At 43.8% G+C, this 25,601-nt stretch overlaps 1 protein-coding gene across 2 annotated transcripts in view; it reads right to left on the bottom strand.

The window, feature by feature from the left end:
* Window positions 1-15,005: 15,005 nt before the first annotated feature.
* CUNH9orf85 (chromosome unknown C9orf85 homolog) overlaps window positions 15,006-25,601 on the bottom strand; it is a 61,805-nt gene continuing 51,209 nt past the window's right edge. Inside the window, exons 3-8 of one of the 2 annotated variants that reach the window (XR_003835560.2) lie at window positions 24,779-24,892; window positions 23,572-24,347; window positions 20,891-21,122; window positions 19,183-19,288; window positions 16,436-16,483; window positions 15,006-15,155 (exon numbers count right to left, since the gene is read on the bottom strand). Coding sequence is in view for 1 of the 2 variants with exons in the window: in XM_021152259.3 (XP_021007918.1) it covers window positions 24,203-24,347; window positions 24,779-24,892 (259 nt within the window). In the remaining variant the exon portion in view is untranslated. Of the gene's footprint in view, window positions 15,156-16,435; window positions 16,484-19,182; window positions 19,289-20,890; window positions 21,123-23,317; window positions 24,348-24,778; window positions 24,893-25,601 lie in introns of those variants that run through there. The other variant, XM_021152259.3, reaches the window with a different exon arrangement.

Below are 25,601 nucleotides of genomic sequence, written 5' to 3'. Positions count from 1 at the left end.
CAAGACAGGGTTTCTCTGTGTAGCCCTGGCTGTCCTGGAACTCATTCTGTAGACCAGGCTGGCCTCAAACTCAGGTATCTGCCTACCTCTGCTTCCCAAGTGCTAGGACTAAAGGCATGCACCACCACTGCCCAGCTGTGTACAGGCATTCATGTGCATGTGTGTGCAAGTATAGGTGTAGGCCCAAGGTTGATGTAGGGTGTCTCCCTCCACTGCTGTCCATCTTATGGATTGAGGCAGGGTTTTTACTTGACCCTCGAGCTCACTGATTGGCTTGTCTAGCTATCCAGCTTCCTTTGAGGATCCCTGTGTTGGCCTCTCACACTGTAGGATCATAGGCAGACCACCCTTGCCAAGATGGCACTTACATGTGTGCAGGGGATCTGAACTCCAGTCCTTATGCTTGTACAATGAGAACAGCACCCACTGAGCCATCTCTTCGGATACATATGCAGGCTATACCCACACACATAAAATAAAAACAAATCTTGAATGAAAAACCTAAAGCCTGATCACATCTTTCTCCAAGCTCCCTCCCATCACTGAGCTTCCAATGGGATCAGTGGGCTCTGGGGGGAGGGGGGGGGAGTCTTTTGAAAACAATGTCACTGTATGTATCCATTGCACAAGGTTCTGTGTTCCAAAAGGACAGTTTCACGCAAGTTTATATGTCAAACACATTCCTCCCTGAGTCCCTATCCTTCCTTTTTCTTTTCTTTTAAAGATATTTATTTATTTATTTAATGTATGGCACACTATCTCTCTCTTCAAACAAACCAGGAGAGGGCATTGGATCCCATTACAGATGATTGTGAGCCACCATGTGGTTGCTGGGAATTGAACTTAGGATCTCTGGAAGATCAGTCAGTGCTCTTAGCTGCTGAGCCATCTCTCCAGCCCTATCCTTCCTTTTTCAACCCCCCCCCCAAATTCCTTTTGTCCCCCTCAACAGTTTCACTTCGGCTTCTCTGTCATGTATCCATGCCTGGTTTCATGTACCTAAATAAATTCTAGAAACTACAAACGAGAGACAGTATTACCTTATTTGTCTAAGTCTGAGGTAGACAAGATTTGTGATCCTATTACATAAGCGTGATGCTCTGCAGGACTCAGTAGAACAGTTCATAAATGTTAATATTCAGTAGCAGTGAGCTGAAGCTATCTTTATCAGGGATGGGGAAATGATTTTAAATGTTCTTTACCCAACAGCTTTCCCACAATTGCTCATTTTTGCTGGGTTTACTTGTGTTTATGTTTAGAAAATGTAGATATTCCTGCGAGGGTGGGGGTGGGGCGGAGTGGAGAGGGTGTACCCACGATGCTTGCTTTGCTGGTCCTGACCATCATCCCTCTTTACCGTAAGGACTCCAGGAAATGTTTATCTGCAAACAATAAATCAGTAAGAATTCTGGGTGTTGTGTAATAATAGGAGGAAGTGTGTGTGTGTGTGTGTGTGTGTGTGTGTGTGTGTGTGTGCGTAAACCTCAAAGTTTTCATAGCTGTGGCATTACCTAATAATCAATACTTTTAATTTTCCATATTTTTATTTATCCTGCACAAATTACTAGGCTTGTCATACAATTCTTATTTCTCAGCCTCTTCATGCATCTTCATGCTTAATAAACACATTTTCATCTTTTCCTCTTACAACAGTAAGCTTGATGTATAAACGCATTTGTTTTTGTCACACAAACAAGCGTGTGCACCTTCTCTCTGGTCAGCAGATCTAACATCAGCGCTAAGAAATGGAGCATTTGCTTCTGCAGTGAAGGAAGAGAAGGAAAAGCAGCAGCCGATGCTGGGTAAGCAGTGATCCGGGGACCAGCACTGCTGGGAGCATGCTCAAAGTCGAATGAGGTTGGTGTTTGAGTGGAGGGCTGGTGTATAGACGACTACAAGTCACAGAAAGGGCTCATCAGCCAAAATGGGAAGGTAGGCCACAGATCACAGGGTCAGGCGTGTATTGGTGAAGAGTCTGTGTTCTATCCCAAGCATAATAAAAATTCAAAGGCACAGGATAAGCAGGTGAGTCTTCCTTACAGTCCCTGTCAACCGTCTGCCCACTAGGCTGGCCAGACTAAGAGCTGTAAGAAAAAGACGTTGGGACCCTTTGATAAGCTGCATCGCTTACAGCATCTTGGCTACAGGCTCTCCAGAGAGACCCAGAATTTGTCTCTTCTCTTGTTGTGCTTTGTTTTGTTAACTCAAAAATACATAGCAACCTCCTAAGTAAATCCTTATACCATCTGAAACGTAAAGCAGCGAGTGCTGTTAGCACTCAAACTTTAAGAAAAACAGAACAACAACAAAGCATGAAAGAAGGGATTGAAGATAACAACCTGAAGAAAGAGGAGAGAAAGAGATGGTTCTGCGGTCAAGAGCACTTCTTGCTCTTCTTAGAAGACCCTGGTTCCATTCCTAGCACCCACATGAGTGTGAGATTTCTTCCTGGCACTCACTGCCAATCATAACTCCATTTCTAGGGGACTCTCGAGCTCTCTTCCAACCCACAAGAGCACCAGACACACACACACACACACACACACACACACACATACACACACACACACACACACACACACACACACGGCACACTTACATTCCTATAAGCCAAACACTCACACACATAAAACAAAAAAAGAATGAGAATTTTGAAGCAGTGTGGGGCAAACTCCTGTCACTTGAATGATATGGAGCAGGAGGTGTGAGAAGCCAGTTGGAAACCAGGCTGAATTAAGTAGGGAAACCCTACAGAGACAAGCAAACAAAAAGAATGAGAATTGTGCTCCCTTGCATTCTAAGGGAATAGGAATGTTGGAAGGAGAGCCAGCTGCTGGGAGAACACACTCTGGAAAGTCACAGTATGGAGTTGTCTTCCTACTTTTCTCTGGTTGTTGACAACTGGGAGAGGGAAAGGGAAGGGGAATATGAAGTATTTCTTTCACAGCCCGTCTCCGTTCTCAGCAGGTTGGCAGTAGCCATGTTTCTTCTTACAGCCTAATGCTCCTAACACTTTTTAGCTTCAACAACTGCTTCTTCCTTTGGACCTCCCTGGCAACTGTCCATTTCCCACAGCCCTGCCCTTCTCTTGCTGGGTCTGGCATGCTCAGCTGTCTTTTGTGAGTTTTTCCCAGCCATTCACACACCTTGTGACCAATAGTTCCCCAGAGTCACCCCCAACACACACACACTAGAGCTTACCATTTATTTTCTGCAGGGGTGTCCCCGACTATGCACTCATTAAGCTGATAGATTTTTCTGGCTACAACAGAGAATGTTTTCAAAATATACACTACTTTGTATATTTTGGCTTCTAAATCATGTGAATCTATTGTGTATCCAAAAATTTAACACGTGTATTTTAAAACGTTATAATTTTAAAATGATCAGAGTCACAGGACGTTAGAAAACAAAATTTAAAACATATAGACTGGGACCCTGTAGTTACGCCCATCACTTGTGCATGCATGTGTGTGTGTACGTGTGTGTGTGTGTGTGTGTGTGTGTGTGTGTGTGTGTGTGTAGCCCTGTGGCCATTCTACAATAGTTCCAAATCACAGTACAATCAGAATAATAAAAAAGGCACTCCTCATCACAAAGATCTTTGCAGTCCTGCCTATTCTTCCTTCACCATGTAACCCTTGGTTAGTATCATTTATTTCCTATCTCTCTGATTTTGTTACTTTGAGAATGTTAAATCAATGGACTCACACTATGTGTAGCCTTCTGTGACTGCCTCCCCTTCCTCTTCTCCCACTGCAATGCTCGAATACTAGGTTGGTAAGTGTAGCAACCATCTCCATCTGACCCTTTTGAACAGTGAGTGGTATTTTGTGTCAAAATACCACTCAGCCCCGGGGGTTTGTGCCTTGCTTGTAGTTGTAGGCTACTCTAAAAGTCTCTATGTCTATATATATATATATATATATATATATATATATATATATAGCTTTTTAGGTAGACATGCATTGTTGTTCTCTGGGAGAAGAGCCTGCCAATAAGCAGGTCATGTGACAAAGTGTTTAGTTTTGAAACCACTGCCCAAGTCTTCTCTTAGTGTGGCTGTTTCATTTGTCGGCCCAAGAGCAGTGGTACACCAGAGATGCAATCACCCCGTCATACTTGTCATCCACCTGCGACTGTAGGAAAAGCCCTCACCATTCCAGTCAGTTTCCACCTGCAATTCTGACTGGAAACCAAGAGCTCACTCTTCTTTCCTTCACTAAGACTGTCTAATTAACCAGGTAGTATCCTGGGCCATACATCTATGATCAGCGACAATACCACAGCTTTGTCTTTTGATGCCATGCTGGCTTCTGTCCTCTATGTCATGCACACAGAAGTTTTTAACTTTGTATTGGTTCTTTGTGAGTTTCACATCATGCACCCCGATCTGACCCAGACCCACCCTTTTCTCGTAACCACCCTCCACCCTTGCAACCTCTCCCGCAGCAGAGGAAAAGAAAATCTCACTAAGGAAGCTGTAGTGCGTCACTATGTGTCCCACAATATACCCTTTTGTTCACACCTCTTTCCATGCAAATGTTCATTGCAATGAGTCTGGTAAGAGCTATACTGGATCATCATTGGGACTCCTCTTGGATAGCCTGCTGTTGCTCTGTGTCATGGAGATCCTGTAGTTTTGGATCAATAAGACTGCCCCCTTCATGCATTCCAGAAGTTCATCAGTAGGGTAAATGTTGAGGTGGGCCAATTAAAAACCCTGGATCTGGGCGGATCTGAGCTGGTCTCATCCCACCTGCACTCCAGATCTCATGCCCTTGGGTCCAGCTCACCAGCAACCCCTGCTACAGGGTCAGCTCTACCCTCCTGCTCAGGTGAGGTGCAGGGCCCCCTCTCCTGAGTATTGTAGCTGGTAAGAGACATGGCCAGTTCTCCCACTCTCATGATCCTGGGCCCAGATCTCCTGCCTGATATAAATGGTGAGGACTGAGGGAGGGGAGGACGACATCTCTCCCTGGTCCATACCACCAACCAGTAGACAAGAGGGGCAGTTCTGACTCTCCCACACTCATTCCCTCAAAACCAGCTCACCCACATCCTCCACATCCAGGCTCAGCCCTACTGTGCTGCCTAGGCAAGGTGCAGGGGCCACTCTCCTAAGTGCTGCAGTTGGTCAGGGGCAAGGCCAACTCTTCAGCTCTCATGACCCCAGGGTCAGTTCTCCTGTCTGCTGCAGGTGGAGAGGGTGGGGAGAGGATATCTCTCCATCATCCATGACACTGCACAGGAGATGAGTGGTAGGACCAGCTCTCCCACACTAGTATCCTTGGGGGCCTGGCTCTTGTACAACTCCCGCAATGTGCTGGGCTGATCTCCTGGGCACTGCAGCTGGGGTCAGCACCACTGTTCTCATGCACCCAGGGCAAGATCTCCCATGAAACCCAGATGAGGAGTGGGGCCAGTTCTACACAACACTTAGACACCAACATGTCCCAGGCCTGGCTTCAGGGCCATGTATCTAGACATGGCCCTTGGTGGCAGCACAGGCCTAAACCTACCATGGTCCCAGGTGGCATCACTGGCTACTCACATTAGGTCGTTCCTCACTACCCTCGAGTCTCCAGTCCTGCCTCTCTTCATAGGCTCCACATCCTTCTATTTTTCTTTCTGTTCCTTTTGCCCACTACTTACTCGCTCCTCTTAGAGGCACCCAGGGTCTCTGAGTGCCCGGGGTTATCTCAGGAGTGGTCTCAGGAGTGTTATGTCCTGGTCATGCATTATGGTGCTGGGTAGGTGTCATCTTAGACATGGCCTACTCCCCCTACCCTAGAATGTCTTGGCACCCAACTGGTGGTTTTCTCAGGCTAGCTCCTTGTCCAAACCCTAAGGTGCCAATATGGTGGTCATCTCAGGCACACTTCTCACCTGGCCCACGGAGTGGCTCTATGTGAGGGGTGTCTATCTAAGGCTCACTCCTACCATGAGACCCAAGGGAACAATAGCAATGCTTCCCCAGAGCTAGAAGACAGAGAGGCTTAGAGCTTAGACTACCCAAGAACTTAGGGAGGGGAGTCTGCTTTTAGCAATACTATTGACTACATCCAAATCCAAACAAAAAGGGCAATAACATTGTTGTAACCATTTAGGACAGCCTCCTGGATACATAACAGTTAGTGCTAAGGATTTAGCTGAGGATTTAAACCCAAGACTTGGCACATGATTTGTAGGCATGTGATTGTTGGAATGGAAGCGCTTCCCAATGTGTGTCTATTGGGAATCACCGTCCATACCTTTGATGCTTCTGCAGTGATACAGCCAGAAGCAGGAAGAACCGAGACGTCAGTGGCCCCTGAAGCGGTGCTGATGTGGATATCAGCGAAAGCACAGCCGGTCAGGCTACAGGAGCAGACATTTCCCAGGCAACAAGTAACTCTTCCCAGCCCACTATAAACTCTGAGAGAGAAGAGACTGTCATATTCTAGGGCTCCTCCTAGAGCATCAGACAGTTTTCTGTGAAGGGATGAGGTTACATCTACGTTCCACACTGGAACGTGTCCCTAGAGACAGCTACAAGCCATAACTAAAAAAAATGTCTGCGGAAAGTCACCTCACATTCTGTTCAGTTCCTCCACAAGGACATCAAAGCGACTGGGACATAATGGCACAAAGGGTCTGGATAGGGGGAAAGTCTGACAGCATTTAATGCACTTGCAGCTGATCAAAGATTCTGGCTGTCTTCAGATGCTTTGCTGGGTCTGCCTCAGACATCTAGCCCCTGCTTTTGATGTTCTTAAGCTCTATCCCCTAAAATCAAGCCCTCTCCCCCCAGCCTGGGGCTTGGAAGTGATAGCGGAGCCACTGCCTATCTTTTCTGAGCAGGCTTCTTTCCAGCAGTCTTTTTTCTGCATTCTTCTATGAGATCCTGGTTTTCCTTTCCCGAACACATTTTTTCCTCCTAACTGCCCTCGGAATATGCCTTATTTTGATGGTGAACAGTTTGGTACACTTTTCTGGGTTTCTCTGGCCTTCACAGCTTCTTCTTATCTCTCTCAATGCGCTGGGATGTGTTTGACCTTCTACCACTGACATCAGAGGGGTGAGGTCTTTTTCCTGAAGATAATATAAAGCAGACAGTTTCATCTCTTAGATTTATTACAAGAGCTGAGGAGTGAGGAAGAGATAGCAGAGGGTGGCTATAATTATTTGGTCTCCTGAATGTGTTGCTTCAGAAACCCGGCCTTGTCCACATGCACATATTCAAAACAAACTAAAGCTTTACTAGAGACCACAGTGCAGAGAATATATGTAGGTCAGTGATGGGGTATTTACCTTGTGTGCAGAAGCACCCTGGATTGTTCCTCTACACTACACCACCAAAATAATAAATAAATAAATAAATAAATAAATAAATAATTACTCTCTCTTTGCAACCAAGGGCATTCTCACATATGCTTTAATTTAATATAAAAGTAAAGTGTATTCATTTCTTAGTGACCTTAGGTGTTAACATAAGATAATTGCCTACCAAGTGGGAGAGGGCTGTTGTGGTGAGATATTCCTCCTGAGGACTACATTTTAATTTCTGTAGTTGTTAGTGAAGAGGAACATAAATACATTAAGCTATTTAAAAACTTTTAGTCATTTTTTAAAAGATTTTTTTCATGTGTATGAGTGTTTACCTACATGTATGTCTGTGTATCACATGTGTGTGATACCCTCAGAGGCCAGAAGAGGATGTCAGATCCCTTAGAACTGGAGTTATAGAAGGTTATGAGCCACCATGTGGGTCCCTGGCCTGAATCCTACACACCTCTCACTCTCTAACTCCACCTGAAAGGACTGTTCCTTCCTCCCATGTCCCCCCTTCCTCTCTCAGATTGGAAAGCCTGCCTCCTCACCTTCGCCCAGCAACTGGCTTCTTCTCAGCTTTATTAGCCAATCAAATAATTTGGGGAAATTCCCCTACAGATGTCTACTATAGCATCACTAGTGGCTTATGCAGGACCCGGGTCTAGAAGTGTGCTGCCACAAGTCCGAACACTGACTTTAAGCTTCGGAAGTGTTCAGCTACAGAAATGTCTATACTCATTTCAATCAGAGTCTTTGCTGGGACATTCCAAGATTGGTAGCTAGAAAAGAAGTGCAGATGATTTTTAATGTCCAGCCAAAACTAAGAACTACTAACCCAGGCAGGCATTCTTAACCCTTAGCCCCAACAGTCGGATTTCCTACAAGTCTCCTTCAACTGAAGGTTGCTGCTCCCCACCGCTAGAGTTGGCTTCCATAGGCTGCAAGTAGGAATCAAGAATCTGCCTATTTAACAAATCTCCAGCCAGGCCTCTGTAGTTCTCTTATGAGAACTACAACAGAAGAGGCACACAGGAGACCATCTCCAGAAACTTTATAAAGGAAAGACCTTCAACTCAGACAGCTTAAGGAATTTACTGGAGCTTACTAACAAAACCATGGCCACAACAGAGGCCTGACATTCCCTCTCCTGATGGCAGGGGACATATATTGATGAAAGTTAGACTAATGGGAGCTCTTGTTTTCCCTAAACAAAATTAAAAGGTTTGAAGGGGTGGGTGAAATAACTCTTTCATAAACCTACTTGCAAGTCTATGCATCCAGTGGCTGTAGAAGCTGATACCACACTGGAACCAAGACTTGGGGAGGACTAGAAGGGTGGAAATGGAGGCTGTGATGTTCCATGAGAAGCCTGAATTCTAATCTGTGCTCAGGAAGAGCCACATCTGCCTTCTTGAACTTTTTTTATTTCCGTCAACCACCTCTCACGGACTGATCTTCTGCAACCGCCCTAACCCACATAGATAAAAATCACCAGGTCAGGGAATCCGTTGATTGACGGCCCTGTTTCTTCCAAGCTCTCTTATAACACAGGATTTGCTCCATTCTTTCCCTTGGCCTCTCAATCTCACTCACATTCCCGGTGAGGGAAGATCTCCCCAAATAGAAATGCCCTGTAGCCACACCTGACATTGACTTCAGACAGCCTTGTGCATAAGGGTCTGGGAAACAACCTTTGGGTTGGGTGTAAGGCATCTTCCCAGCTGTGTCACAGGACACAGTGCACTGGCAACAGGGCTTTTGACTTTGAGAGGCACTGAAGTACATCTTTGTGACTCCTGGAACTGCATTGGTATGCCCTTCACAGTGGTGTAGTTTTGCCTAGGGGACCGGGGATGCCAGAAATTTATATTCCCACCACAGGTGAGTCTAATGTAGACCCAGCTGTGAGGTCCTCTGCCCATATTGGGCACTTAATGAGTAATCTTTATCTCATTAAGTTGTCAGGTGTTCTGATTTGTTTAGTTCTTGGGGTGGGGGGAGGGCTTAATGACAGAATGTTCATAATGTCGATATTTTCTGGGTAGCGTGGAAAATATCTTCAGCTTGAGATCAAAGCAGGAACTGATTCTATCATACGAAAATAGAGAAGAGAAATGAAACTGTAGATGCAAAGCAGGTGTGGACACTCACTTATATCTTAAAATGTATTTCTATACAAGCACAATAAAAAAAACCTTAGGTTTTGATTGACACAAACAAAGCTTTATGGACACTTGACTATGGAACAAAATAAAATCAGGACCATTGCAGCAGCGATGTAAGGGAACAAGGCCAAACCAGGGTCCAAAGTGAACCCATGTAGGCCTTGCAACCACGCTGCTCTCATGACTGTTACCCCTAGTTCTGTTGGACATCAATAACCTGTATTGTTTGAGGGACTTAAAGGGCCTTCCTAGTCCTGACAGGGAGGAGCCCCACCCCTGACACTGGAATGTTCTGGCATCTGGGAACATCTTTTTCCATTCACAGTGGGTACCTTTATCAAACTCCTCTAACCTTTGTTTTAACATTCACAGTACAGGCTGTTGGAGGATTTTCTCTTTCGCCCTGTTGGGTGTCATCTGTTACTTATCCAACCATGTAGCTATCAGGAATTTGACAGCCATGCCAGGTCCTCGAATCCTGCATGATCTGATTTCCCATCCTAGCTCCTTTTGTCGTGCTTGGATGTCTTTTTGGTACAATCTGCACATCTGTGAAACACCTTAGTGATTAGCATTATATAACAAACACTTTCTACAAGGTGGGAGCAGGATCTCTGAATCCGTCCACCTCCCATTCTGAGTGGCAGTTGTTCTCAGGAGTCAGCTGCTAAGGGGGCACTAAAGAAAGCTGTCAGCAAGACCCACCATAGCATATTCCAATGTATCAACTGTTTTCTCAAAAGAGCAATGCATAGGTGGGGAGCATTACTTTGTTTTCCCCGTTGTAGGACACAATTTATAGGAAAAAAAAAAAAATACAAAGAATTTATAGACCCAGAAAAGTGATTAGTTCCTTGGGGATTCAGTTAGGAAACTGGAGTATAAGTAGACATAAAGGAACCTGATGGGGTGATGGTCTAAAGCTGGAGTGTGGTGATTATTATATAACATTATACAAATTTACCAAATCACTAAATTATATACTTTTCAAAAATAGGTAAGTTTATGCTGTGTAAATCGTACTTCAAATTTAAAATATAGACAGAATTGTCACCCCCCCCCCATTATGGAAAAGGCTTTTACAGCAGTTCCCAGAATTTACAAAATAACGACGGGTGATATTTTTATCCTCATAATTTCCAGGCTCCCAAATTTCTTTTGAAAAGGAAAACAGTTATAGCTGTCAATAGCTGAATTGGACCTTGAGTAGAGATCAAGAAAACTATATAACTTAAGGGATATTGTAAACTCAGCAACATGCTGTTAATTGAATTTGTATTTAATTAATTACAACTATCATATACACACTCACTAGACATCTAAGACACCTTTCGTCAGACTACTAACTGTGTGAGTTGAACATATGGTTCATCAGCTCTGTGATATCAATGGAGATGCTGAGTGGTCAGTGCCCCTAAGTTGAAACTCCCCCAAGACTGTATGCCTCCTTGATACAACATTGAACGAGGGAGTGCAAAGGGATTCAGTTGAGTTCCATCTGCTCAGTCCCCTCTTAGAGAAACATAGTTGACTTCGTGGGCTGTGGGGTGTCCAGTGAATGGGCAAACTATACTTGGGAAGAAGATCACAGAACAAGAGGAGATGTCATGACTGGATAAGTACAGAAAGGCTGGCTGGTCCGATGTCTGTCCAAACATGGTGTAGACCATTTTATGGGGTTTTTTTTGTTTGTTTGTTTGGTTTGGTTTGGTTTCCTTTTGTTTTGTTTTTACCTCCATCTTGTCCCCAGGGGTCACTACAGTGGTATAGAGTTATGTCACTATAGGCTATAAAGCAGACCTTTCATGATTGGCTACCTCAAACAAAGGCTTCCTTGCTATAGAAATTTTCTTTTGATGTAGGGTCTCTTCACTGATTTGTGAGGCCTTCACAGAAATGTGGCATCCAGCATGCCCAGCAGTCCTAACTGAGGTCTTCCCACATATAAATAAATCAGCTACTTGACAGGACCTCAAAAGTCATTGTCCATGGTCAAGAAGTGAAACACTTGCCAGTTCCAGTAAGTTGTCTCTGTCCATCCACTGGCAGCTGCTTGCCCTGCAGCTGTCTTGTGGCAGCTGGCAGCCACCGTGTTGGAAGGCGAGAAGTGGGTGAATCTTATTTTTAACTGTGTAACCACTCTTACACTTCCATGCAGTGTAACCAATATGCTCTTGGGTAAAATAAAATGAATTCACCATTCTCGCTGTTTTCAGACTTTCTGAGTATCGCACAGAACACTAAATTTTTCCCTCCAGGGGAACAATTAGACCTATTGGTTCAGAGTACATGACCAGAAAAACATATTAAATGTAAATTACAATTTGAAAATCATTTCATGGGGGCTGGAGAAATGGCTCATCATTTAAGAGCACTAGCTGCTCTTCCAGAGGACCTGGGTTCAGTTCCCAGCATCCACATGGTGGCTCACAACTGAGGTGTGACTCAAGTCCCAGGGGATCCAATGTTCTCTTCTGGTCTCTTGGGCACCAGACATGCATGTGGTACACAAACATACATGCAGAAATACTTGTATACATATCAAAAATTAAAATGAAAATAAACCATTCTGATTTATATTTCCTGATTTAGTAAAAAACAAAACAGTGTAATATCCTGGGCTGAGGGACGTCAGGACTGTACTTCAGATTGTCTAACCTCGAGTGGCCCTGGCCTTTTCCACAGGGCTGATTCATTTCCTGTACCATTGAGATCACTGTACCCAGGTCACCATGATCTTTCTTGATAGTTGTAAAATAAACTTAAAAACCACAGATTAACAAAAACATACTCTACAAATGGGCTTAGGATTAGTCGAATAAAAATAAAATGTAGATTGGATAAGATCATGCTCAACTGTATAACAGGCAAATGTGCATCTTAAATAAGAGATCATTGTAAAGGACAGTGCTTTGAAACTCACTTTCCATTTTTAGTTAACTGCTATTTCAAAAATAAACCCCTCCATCCACTGATGTCCTCAGCGTTCTGTGGACATGCATGTGATAACAATTAGTCCCAGCTTAACAAATAAACCAAAACAAATTGTAAGGTTATTACTGCCGGAAATATTGCTTTCCAAAGCTTGCTGCTGCGCCCAATTGGCAAGTGGTATAGTTGAAGGGTCTACATCTCACAAGTATTAAAAATAGCCCAAAGCAAGCCTAACTCTTAAGCAATTTCATTGGCGGAGTCTGCGTCCTTCTTCAGTAGAAAGGGATTTTGTGTCAAACTTCCTTTCTTTGCTTTTATCCAAGAATTTTGGTTGACCTGCTCTGCAAGCTCACAAACCTCTTAGGCTAAACTGAAATAAAATGTTTAAGCCAAAAATGACTAGAGGATACTTTCTTTGTGGAAACAAAAGGGGTTTCTTGGCTCGGTGGGTAAAAGCACTTGTCACCAAGTCGGAAGACCTGAGTCTGATTCCTTGAGCCTATAGAAGGGAAGGCAAGGGCTGACTTCTTTGAGTTGACCTCTGACCTGCATTTGTGCTCTGTGGCATTCATGGAGACATGTGTTGTGCTGGATAGTTTTATGTCGAGCTGACACAATCTAGAGCCATCTGAGAGGATGGAACAGTTGCTCAATCGAGAAAATGTCAACCCATAAGATTGGGCTGTAGGCAAGCGGGAAGGACATTTGCTGAATTAATGCTTGACGGGGCAGGCTCAGTTCATTGTGGGCGGGGCCACTCCTGGACTGGTGGCCCTCTGTTCAATAAGGCAGGCTGAGCAAGCCATAGGAAGCAAGACAGCAAGCAGCGCCCCTCCATGGGCCTCTTCATCAGCCCCTCTTCCAGGTTCCTGCCCTGCGTGAGTTCCTGTCTTGATGAACAGTGCTATAGAAGTGTAAGCCAAAAATCCCCCAAGTTGCTTTGGTCATAGTGTTTCACCACAGCAAAAGAAAGATTTCCCAAGACATGCACATACCAAAAGTAAATATGTATTTTAAAAATTGATCTTACAGAAGCCAGGGTCTCCAGATGCTGGGGAGAACAGGAATAAGAGGCACAAGAAAAGGTGGATCAGTGGGTACTAACTCTCAGCTACACAGGAGGAGGAAGATGGGCTAACGAGGGTACCTATGGATAACGATAATTTACTGTATTGCAAAAAGCAAGAACAGATGTTGACTGTCTTTATCATAAAGAAATTGTAAATCTTTGAGATATTGAACCTGATCTACACATTATATAAAACATACAATTTATTAAAATATCATATAGGACACAAAATATCCCATATTTACTTTGGTTTTTTTTTTTTATTAGTCAATTTAAAAGCAAATTTCAAGTAAACGTAAAGGATTGAAAACAGCTGCAAAAATAATATTTATAAACTTCTTGACTAGAGCAGCTGCTATGTGTCAGGCATTTTCTATATAAATTCACTGCAGGGATACAGTAGTGTACTGGCTATTTTTGTGTCAACTTGACACAGCTGGAGTTATCACAGAGAAAGGAGCTTCAGTTGAGGAAATGCCTCCATGAGATCCAACTGTAAGGCATTTTCTCAATTAGTGATCAAGGGGGAAAGGCCCCTTGTGGGTGGGGCCATCCCTGGGCTGGTAGTCTTGGGTTCTATAAGAGAGTAGGCTGGGCAAGCCAGTAAAGAACATCCCTCCATGGCCTCTGCATCAGCTCCTGCTCCCTGACCTGTTTGAGTTCCAGTCCTGACTTCCTTTGGTGATGAACAGCAGCATGGAAGTGTAAGCCGAATAAACCCTTTCCTCCCCAACTTGCTTCTTGGTCATGATGTTTGTGCAGGAATAGAAACCCTGACTAAGACAAGTAGTGATCCCAAACTTGTGAGACAAAGGCATGGATGGAAAGGAGCTCTCGCTGGAAGCCGACCTGGGGCCGAGATGGACGAGGCAAGGGTTGGATTCAAACAGTTTTTTCTCCCTAACTTTATGGCTTATTCGTCCTTAAGTCAGGAAGATCATCTGACCAAGGCCAGGATTTGACTGAAATGTACCATTGTTTTGTAATTCTTACTGTTACTGCAGTAAAGTTTACATAGAGTAAAGTCAATCCCAACAACCGAGCACTTCTGCACCTGTGCGAACACCTGGCTCAGGATGCAGCTAGCATCTGGATTCCTGGACCCACCGTGCCTGTGAAGTGACCGATGAGCAAGACCTACTTTTCAAAATGCTTATTTTAACCCACCATTACTTTCAAGAATATTTGAAGATTTTAAATGAAAAAAAATCACATTTAAATTCTTTAATGCATACATTTAATATGAAAACTTTACGTACTTAACATTGATACTGGGTATTGTAACTAGGATTTGATGAAATACCAAAGGCTGGTTGACTTCTGTAAAACTACGTACTCTTTTTTTTTTTTTCCCGTTGAGACAGCATGTTCTGGGTTGGTCAGGCTGGCCTCTGGACTTACTCCTTTCACGGTGACTCACTTTCTTTTAGACTATGAGCAGAAGCCAGCTGGTTTTTTTGTTTGTTTGTTTGTTTGTTTGTTTTTCCCTTGCTGTGATAAAATACAAAAGCATATCGAGGCAGAAAGAATTTATTCAGTTCCAGGATACCATCACGACAGGGGATTCACATCGAGAGAGGTTTGAAGTAGTTGGGCACAGTCAGAAGAGGGTGATGAATCCTTGGCACTGTTTGGTTTCTGACCAAGGCCTCGTGGTGCTGCCAATCACGTGGCTATGAACAGACAGATATGTGACAAAAAGACAGGACAACAGAGGCCCAGACACTCCCATGAGAACTCGTGTGTCCTCAAGAGAAATAATCCAACCTCACTGGACAGCATCATCCCTTTTAAAGACCTTACATCCTAACACTACTAGAACACCAGTCTCATCTCAACACGAGCAGACTACATCCTAACTGTGGTGCACAGAAATAAAACATGCAGGCTCCTGTGTAATTGTGGTCCTCTGATACTTTAAAAGATGTATGTGAGATTTGGGGAGGTAAACGTTTTCCTGTATGTGTGATGGTTGACAGGATTGTAGGACTCACTAGCATGAGGCTGGGTGATAAAAATCTGTGGAAAATGGTCTTATGGTTTTCACTTTTTCTGACAAGTGCTAACAAAATGAGAAGTAGAAATTCTAAGGGAAGGCAAGAGGAGGGAATCTATGCTCTCTGTAAACTGCTTTCGAAAAGGACAGTCATCCAGGACAGAAAGGAGATGATGGAGAAAGGCAGAGGAGAGCCACAGAGGACAAGAGGTAGAGCTGTGCTTGTGTCATAGATGCATTGAATTAGGACAAGCTTAGGAGACTGCAATAATTACAACTTTCCATAAATGAGCCTGAAGTAATACAGGCTTTAGAGATATGCAGAACTCATTTGTATCTCCCCCAAACTGCCATTTTATTTATATTATTTTTAAATGGTAATAAAGATACCAACTATACATACATACACACACACACATACTCCTGTGCACATGCTCATGCCTGTAATAACTCCTTCCCTGTGATTAATCATTACACGCTAAGTATCACTATGAGGAACCTTCCCAGTCTGTATATCTGGATATCTGTACCACATATCCAGACTTGACACAAAAACCTATATTCTTTTATTGTGCCAATAGATCTCGCAATAAAGTGGTGCCGCCTAGTACAATGATTACAGGTATTTTTATTTCATACATATATGTTGATAGGTAGAATATAGGTAGGAATCAAGAGGTGATTTAAATTCAGATGCATCAGTTACAGCTAAGTACTTTCCATAGTGCGTGGACTCAAGGGGAATCTTTAGAAAAACATTACAGTTGTCCAAAATGCGGGAAGAGCCCTACGTTGCTAGAGGGAGAAATAATAGACTTGTCTAGTCAGTAATGCATAGTATTCTCACATACACTAACTATAGTAATGTCCAGGCATGGTGCTGGAGTCAGATGACTACGCAGGCTCAAACTCCGAACCTAAAGGTTATTGCTTGTATGTGAACGTAGTTACACTCACCTTTTCAACTATATTTTAGTTATTCGTCTCATTGTCATGACAAAATACCTGGAAAAAAGAAAGCAATCTTTAAAAAAGGGTTTGTTTTGGCTTTCAAGGGATATAGCCATCGTGGCAGAGAAGGCACGGTGGCAGGAGAAGGAGCAGGGGCAGGGGCAGGGGCAGGGGCAGGAGCAAGCTGCTCGCTGTCTGCAGTCAGGCAGTAGAGTGATGAACACTGCAGTTCAGCTGACTTTCTCTATTTTATTCAGTGCAAGACATCAACCCCCAGAATGGCACTACCCACGTTTAGGGTGGGTCTTCCTGGCTCAGTTAATCTCTTTGAGATAATCCCTTTATCCATGGCCATTCTAAAACCCCATCAAGTTGACCTTCACGATAGCCATCTGTAAGTATGGAAAACTACAGGACAGCACTGCTGGATCAGTGAGCTCTCTATGTACAGTCCTGTTTGGAGCAGCACCAGATCACACCAAGTGCTGTGTTGTTGGGCCACTTGGCCTTCAGGACACATATTCCCATTCCACTTCTCAGGGGCCTCCCTGATTTTTTTTTTCCCACTGGTTTCCTCTCTTCTCACACTGATCTCTAACGTTGAGAAGTCCCAACTGGTCTCAGGTCATCTGTTCCATAGGTAACCATACTTTATCTTTTCCTATCCAGGCCCATGGGCTCTAAAGAGCACCCAGGGAAAACTGATATTGGATTTACTTTTCTTTCAATGAAACTGTAAAGGTGTTTTGTTTGCATGACACACTGCAGGTTCTTCCTCACACACAATGTAGGCTGTAAGCTTTGAGAGGCCTTACCTGCATCCAGTCCTTTGTCTCATGTTACGTTCTAAACCCAGCCCAGGAGAATAAAGCTAAAGCACAAGGTGCTAATTGTGCAGACTGGAGAAAACACAACAGAAGCTGGGGCAAGGGCCATGCCAGAGCTTCGAACATGCTCTTAAGAATCTTGACTGAACCAGGCAGTGGTGGCACATGCCTTTAATCTCAGCACTTGCGGGGCAGAGGCAGGCGGATTTCTGAGTTCAAGGCCAGCCTTATCTACAGAGTGAGTTCCAGGACAGCCAGGGCTATACAGAGAAACCCTGTCTCAAAAAAAAAAAAGAGAAAAAAAAAAAAAAGAATCTTGACTGAAGAGCTGAATGCTACATCCACTCCAGTAGTGACACACATGACAGGTCAAAATCCTGGACACAGTCCGAAGAGAAAAGTTCATGGAAACGTAGTCTCCCGGATCTGTGGCATCCCATAGCACGCTCCAATTTTGTCCTTGTGAATAGATCTGTGTGCTCTCTTTTCAGTATTGTTTTTGTTATAGGTGCCTCCAAGCAATGACTTGCCAAATACCTAAGCAAAATTGAACTTTGCTTCCTGGCCTTCACCAATGCCCTAGGTAGTCCTTGAGCAGACCCTGGGCTTTGAATTCAGAAAGAATGTTGCCATTCAGAATTGGAATTCAGTGACATTCAGAATTGCCTCTAGTACTGAAAGAAAGATAGTGAAAGAAATCAGGCATTACTATCTACTACATAGAGTTAGAAATCTCAGGGCAAGCTTAGCAAAGTAAGTTTAGAATTCTTATTATAGTTATGTATGGCAGACTACATTACTTATAGTAGAAAGTGCCCCCACACTATCACTTAGAATAAAAGCCAAGTCACTCCCATATGCAGGAATTTACAATGGTTTAGGAAGTAGATCAGGCTGTGATTTGAGGAGGAACTAGAGTATTGCATTATTCATGAGAAGGTTAGCTAGAGCAGAACTCCCTAATTAGAACCATGACTTGGGTGTGAAAGCCCTTGCCCTGGGAGTGTAAAGACCTCACACCTGGCTTCTAAGACTATTGGTGACCTTAGATAGAGCTGACTTTGTCTCAGTTGTTTTATTGCCGAGTTCCTGCCAGTCTTTGTGTTTGCATTCCTCTGTTTCACTTAAGAGTCATTAAGCATCCGGTAACCTCATTGTACCTTGCCGATGTGTCACCTACTTCCCTATTTTCTTCTGTATAAAAAGTTTGATGCTCGATTTGACATTACATTCAGATATAGCACACTCCCTTGCATCTGTATTTGTTTGTCATTATTCTCCGACTATTTGCCCATCTGTCCGGAACCCCAGGTTCTCCTGAGGATTGAGGGAGCCTGACTGAGGCCGAGGCAGATGAACATATATGTAGGGAAAAACTCTTGGATTCCTAGCAGAAAAGACCCGTGGTAGAAAAGATTGGCAGAACCTTGAGGGCCATGCCATACAAAGGAGCTGTTGGAATTGAGACTCACATGGAAGTGCAGCTAACCTAGTATTAAGGACCCAGAAAAACAGCAAAACAAGAAACCTAAGAATAAAAACAACATCCTAGACATGAATTAGGAACAGGGGCCCTTAGGAACAGAAGCAAGACCATGGGATTGAACATGTGGGTCAGCACTGGCAGGCTGGCTTTTTGGCTTCTTAAGAGTCCATTCTGTTAAGAACTCACTCAATTCCCTGCAAGGTGGTTCCTTTGTGACTAGATTAGCTTATATTAAGCCCTCTTCTAATAGCAGTCAACTATGATTACTACATGAGAGGAAACAGAAAAACCTGTACAAAATAGGCATGATGAGAATTTATATAGTCATAATCTCAAAGATCAAGAATTTCTAGAATTCTTGTTTCTAGAATTATAAATTCACTGTCTGAGATTCACGACTTGTGAAAGGTTTAAAAGTTACATTAAAGACATTAATTTACCACTCTCTAGAAGACTCCCAGATGCAAAGAAAGGCAACGAGGAAACTTGCTGAAGTACAGAGGATACAGTCTGATAGATCTCCCAGAATCGGCACATCCCAGAGTCCTGAAAAAGGAATAGAAACACTAATTGCAGAGATAATGGATGGCAGTTCTCTGAGTCTGATAGTAAAGATACCAACAGATTTCAAGGGATCAGAAAATATTACATAGGCCGGGCAGTGGTGGCGCACGCCTTTAATCCCAGTACTTAGGAGGCAGAGGCAGACGGATCTCTGAGTTCGAGGCCAGCCTGGTCTACAGAGTGAGTTCCAGGACAGCCAGGGCTACACAGAGAAACCCTGTCTCTAAAAACAAAACAAACCCAAAAACAAACAACAACAACCAAAAACAAACAAACAAACAAACAAAGAAAACATTGGTGAAATCAGTCAAAGGTCTGAAACAAAACACTAAAAGATAAAAATGGTTTTGTTTTATGAGACAGGGGTCTTATGTAGCCCAGACTGGCCTCAAACTCAGGGTATAGCAGAGGCTGACTCCAGCCCCTCCTGCCTCTACTTCTTCAGCGCTGGTACTACAGGAGTGTGCCACTCTACTCAGAGTGGCCTGTGGTCACACGCTGGTTTCATCTCTTAAGGGCTCTAAGGTAACCAGATCTCTCCTCGAGGCATCCTGAACAGACCAACTGCCTTCCTTTCGAGGCTTCCCAGTGGGTTTTCTCTGCCTGGAACACTTTTCTCATGTCTCTTGCCCCTCTTTGCACAAATTCTCTCTCTCTCTCTCTCTCTCTCTCTCTCTCTCTCTCTCTCTCTCTCTCTCCCCTTTCTTAAATAATTTATGTTTATTTCATGTGCATTCTTCTACCTACATGTCTATCTGTATGAAGTTGTTGGATCTCCTGAAACTGGAGTTACAGGCAGTTATGAGCTGCCATATGGGTGCTGGGAATTGAACTTGTGTCCTCCAGAAGAGCAGAGTTAGATGGCTCTTAACCCTGAGCCATCTCTCCAGCCAACCAGATGGGCTCTTCAAGGGGACACTTTAAAAAAATCACTTCTTACTCCTCATCTACTTGAGCACCACACCTCTAGCTCACTGGGCTCCCATTCCTGATCCTCTGACTCCCTAACACTTTGCCCCACAGCGGAGCACACACTGCTTACTGTCTGTCTCCATTCATTAACAGATCATCACTACAAGGGCAATCTTAGTTAAATGTGTTAATGTATGCAAATGCCTAGGATCTATGAGTACAACTGCTACCACGTGATTAGTAGCAATTTAATCTGTGAGGATTCTTTCATGAAGGCAAGCATTCAAATTCACAAGGCTTCACTGCCAATCAATCGTATTTAATATATGAATTTATTCTTGCTACCATAGATGTAAGTGCAATAGAGAACAGGTGTCACAAAATTGTTCTGGTGTCAGCCGGAATGCTTCTGGCTGCAAATAACTGGATTTCTGGTTGGTAGTAGCTTGTGAAAAGATATTTATGGGCTGGAGAGATGGCTCGGTGGTTAAGAGCACTGACTGCTCTTCTGAAGGTCCTGAGTTCAAATCCCAGCAACCACATGGTGGTTCAGAACCATCCGTAATGAGATCTGATGCCCTCTTCTGGTGTGTCTAAAGACAGCTACAGTGTACTTACATGTAATAATAAATAAATATTTTAAAAAAGAAAAAAGAAAAGATATTTATTTACCTCAAAGGAACTAGGAGGTTGTGAGCCCAAGATTCTCACGGTTAGCAGCTCAACACCATGGAACTGGGACACCGTCTCTGCAGCTCAATGCATTTCCTCACAATGGCTCCAGGTTCAAGTCCTGTCTTCTCACACCATACTCAGGCAGGAAGAGCCAAACTGTTTTCGGTTTCTTGAAACTTCTTTCCCAGATTCCCCTCACATGGCTATCTACCTCTAGCTGCAAGAGAGTCTGTGAAGAAGGAAATTCAACAAACAGGTCTGTATCTGGTCAGGGTGAAAATGGCTTTTTACTACATGCAACGATCTTCTGTACCTGCCGATCAGGATCAGCTAAGAACCCAGGTCTATAAGCCAGGGGAAGGAAATGCATCACAATGTTCCGGGAACAGGGATTCCTTAGAAGGGTCTCTGAAGTGTATGATCATAGTCGGAACTTCTGTAGTAACCCTGATGTATTCAGATGCAATGGTTCTGATATTATCTGCTGAATATCAAGGCAGGGCAACTTTCACTATATACTGACATTAGAAAGAATAATTCTTTTTGTTGTTTTTGTTGTTTTTGGTTTTTGTTTTTCGAGACGAGGTTTCTCTGTGTAGCCCTGGATGCCCAGGAACTCACTTTGTAGACCAGGCTGGCCTCAAACTCAGAAATCCACCTGCTTCTGCCTCCCAAGTGCTGGGATTAAAGGCATGCATCACCACTTCCCCGCTGAAAGAATAATTCTTAAAGAAAAATAAAGGAACTAAATATAATGAGGCCCACTTCCCAATGTAAAATGAAGTCACTACTCTTGGAACTGAAGAGCCAAAGCACAGCCTCGGTGTATGTCTCGCTGTGCAGCTCTTCCTTACCCATTTCTCCCTGGGTAAAGAGTCGGCAACAGTCGGAGCCACTTACAGCTGAGTTCCAGGCCAGCCAGTGGTACACTGGTTAACTAACAGTTAGGGAAATATGAACATTAGCGAAGAGACATTGCTGCACACACTCAAATTGGCTACTAAGGCAGGATAAGGAGATGGAGAATTTGGAGACATGAAGAGACAGAAAAAAAAAAAAAAACAAAACCGGGAAAAAAAGCCCTTCCTTTGGAATCTAGTCAAAGCCTTTGCTGGCAGCAGAATAAGGACTTCAACACAACCAACAACTATTGGAGGCCTTTCTCCTTCCCAGCCACAAACCTGTCATTTTCTATGAGTTCCACTAGAACCCTCTGTCTTAGTTAGGGTTTTACTGCTGTGCACAGACACCATGTCTAAGGCAACTCTTTTTTTGTTTGTTTTTTCGAGACAGGGTTTCTCTGTGTAGCCCTGGCTGTCCTGGAACTCACTCTGTAGACCAGGCTGGCCTCGAACTCAGAAATCCGCCTGCCTCTGCCTCCGCCTCCCAAGTGCTGGGATTAAAGGCGTGTGCCACCACGCCCAGCTCAAGGCAACTCTTATAAAGGACAACATTTAACTGTAGCTAGCTTACAGGGTCAGTGGTTCAGTCTATTATTGTCAAGGCAATAACATGATAGTGTCCAGGCAGGCAAGGCGCAGGCAGAGCTGAGTGTTCTATATCTTCATCTCAAGGCTTCGAGTGGAAGCTAGGGTGAGGGTCTTATGCCCACACCCACAGTGACACACCCACTCCAACAAGGCCACACCTCCAATAGAGCCACTCCCTGGGCCAAGCATATACAAACCATGACCACCCTTTATGTAGGAAGGGCATGCACCGAGCACCTTATGCAGTGGGTACTGTTTTTACATGACCAGATTACAATACTACTCAGGGTAGTATCACCACCACCAAGAGAGAAAAGAAAAGAAAAAAAGCCGTTTTACTGTAGTGGTTCAAATAAGAACATAGACATCAGGTATTTGAACCCCCGGTACCCAGTTGGTGGCAATGGTTGGGGAATCTGGACGGTGTGTTTGTTGGAGGAAGTATGTAGCTGGAGGCTGGCTATGGGAGTTTAAAGGATGGCTCCACTTCCAGGTCACTTCCAGCTTCCTGTTCCAGCTGTCATGCCTGCATGCTGCCATGCCTCACCACCAGGATGGACTCTTACCCACTGAGGGAGTTAGAAACCCAAATACTCTAAGCGGCTTTGGCCATGGGATTTTACACTCTGGAAACTTGAGATGCAACCATGAGTACTATGGCTCGTGCCAAGGCAGTTACCTGCTTGCTCTCCCACGTGGAGCTCATGTCTATACTTGGTGCACCCTACATTCTGTGGCTCAAAGCCCACACTCGTACTCTTACGAGAGAGAGTATGTCTTACATTCCCCTGAGCCCCCCTCTCTTAAGTTTAGGCTTTGAGTTTAAGCCTAAACTAAAATATCTTCAATAAAATTTCTACTTCTGGTTCACTTTACATAGGTATTGTGTGGATCAGGAAAATCAGTCTCCCAAGTTTTTATAACAACAACAAGACACACAAGTGCAAAAACACAGCTTCCCATTTATTTCAATGCCTCAGCAAATATACACACACACATGTACATGCATATGTGTGTCATATATACATTCGTAGAGATTAAGACACACAGAAAACACAGTAAAACATTGAAATTGTGACTCTAGCTAGAGTGTGGAAAAGCCCATCATACCACCTGGCCACTATTCTGTGGCTCTGGGGTTTTAAACCCAAGGACACGGACTTCAATAATCATGTGACGCTAACTTACACTGTTTACAGGTGAAAACACTGGCAATAAGATGATAATTCCGGAGGATGGAATCCTGGGAAGGATAAGCTTTCGAGGGAGAACATCACAGGAGCTTCTGATACTGCAAGTCTCTCCACTCCAGTATGAAGGTCGGGTTTTCCTTTCTAGAGAGTAACTATACAGTCGACACATTTTTCTAAGTATATATTTCCAAACTAGGAAAAGGTTAAAAAAGTGGAATGAAGCATATAAAAACATATTTGAAGGAAAATCATTACACATGATTGTACGTGTGTGTAGTGTGTGTAAAAATAATGTTTTGCTTTGTACGATGTAAGGGGGCTTTTGCTAAGGAGCCACATACCCGAAGTCAGGTTAAAGACATGTACGCTGAGCTAGTCATCTTAGTTTTCCATGAAATAGTGCTGATACAATCACCAACTCTCAACACTGAATAATTTGACATAATGTTTTTCTAAACAATTTCTATAGGTTTTATACAACATGCCATGGTGTGCCCACACATATTCTGTATATACAGCGTAAGTGTTACTGTGAAAACCTTTAAGATTCTGTTACTCAAATGTTATAAATAACCGATGTTGCTCATGAGCCTCTTCTGACTCCCTCTGCAACTGACTCGGTGCTGTCAGGCCTGAGTGTCTCCATCCTCGCCATCCGAGTCAGACTCAGCATCTAGGTCCTCATCACTGTCTTCCTTCCGTCTGCAGCGTCTTCTATGGCTAGAACCTTCATTTTCAGTGTTTTCTGGAGCTTCTGGTTCTTTATTAAACCTAAATGGAAGAAAAGGAAGACAAGCCGAAAATGATTTCCCAGGCTTTCTTTATATAAAAGCGGCGGTTGAAAAAAGCCTTTACAAGTCTGCTATCGGAGTCTCCAGAAAGCACAGAGAACTCTCCTAAGGACTAGCTTAAAACTGGAGTCAGCAGATTCTAACTGCTGTCAGAAGAATGGGCCCGAGGAGTCAGTAAAAGAAGCCCATCAGGGAGGATTGCTGTGAAGTGGGTGATGAATATGAAGCTCAAGGCCAGAGCTGATGTTCTTAAATATCTGTCATTTTATAGTATTATAGAAAATTTAATAAAATCGTGACCCTTCTCCTGCTATGTAGAAAAGTGCTTATATTGAACTGCCAGTGCTGTCTAAGAGAAAGCTCATGGATTAATGATGAGACCCAAATTCCAGTGTAAAAGGCAGTACTCACGGAATAATGATCTCTTCTTTCTTTCCACATTTGGCACAAACTTCAAGTTCACAGGCACATGGTCTACACATTATGTGGTAAGAGTCCTTCACTGTCTTTTGTAAACATTTAACACTGAAAGAGGAAGGGGAAATTAGATTCTGATTTTTACTGCTTAAGCTTTACTGATAATAAAGTACTCTCGTTTCTTAGAAGCCCTTTAAGCAATGCCATTCCAAAGGCCTTCAAAGTACTGTACGTCCTGTACTGTTCAAACATCACACAGCACTAGCACGACTCACTATTTCCCAGCGCCTCTCTCTCTGACAATCTTGTGTTTAACTTTGCAGACTTTCTTCCTAATTCAGCTTTTTTTTTTCCCTGTAAAGAATCCAAGCTTCATCTCAGTGTAAATGAGGAATTGAAGTCCTGAGACTGCAGAGGGAGGCAATGTGGGGCTGGGACTGGGACTTTTCCCCAGTGCTGCTGGTACAAAAGCTTCACGCTCAGCACACTTGGGGAAAGCACAGTGGCCTGCACCTTTATCTTAGCCCTTTCCAGCCACAGGCAGCTGGATCTCTGAGTTCAAGACCAGCCTGGCCTATAAAGTGACTTCCAGGACAGCCAGGGTTACAAAGAGAAACCCCATCTCAACCCTATACACTCCCCCCACCCTCCGAGAGAGAAAAAGAGAAAGAGAGGGGGGGTAGGAAGGGGGGAGAGGGAGAGGGTGATATGCCCATGCCCATGCCCATTGAGGTGCACATGCCTGTGTGCACACTCTCCTTAAGAGCACCTTGGTGCCCTGCTCCATCACTCTCTTCCTCTCCTCCCCTTTCTGACA

Source organism: Mus caroli, unplaced genomic scaffold (genome assembly GCF_978045245.1).
Source record: "Mus caroli unplaced genomic scaffold, Mus_caroli_1 scaffold_20, whole genome shotgun sequence".
Lineage (NCBI taxonomy): Eukaryota > Metazoa > Chordata > Mammalia > Rodentia > Muridae > Mus > Mus caroli.
This window is presented reverse-complemented; position numbering and strand designations above follow the sequence as displayed.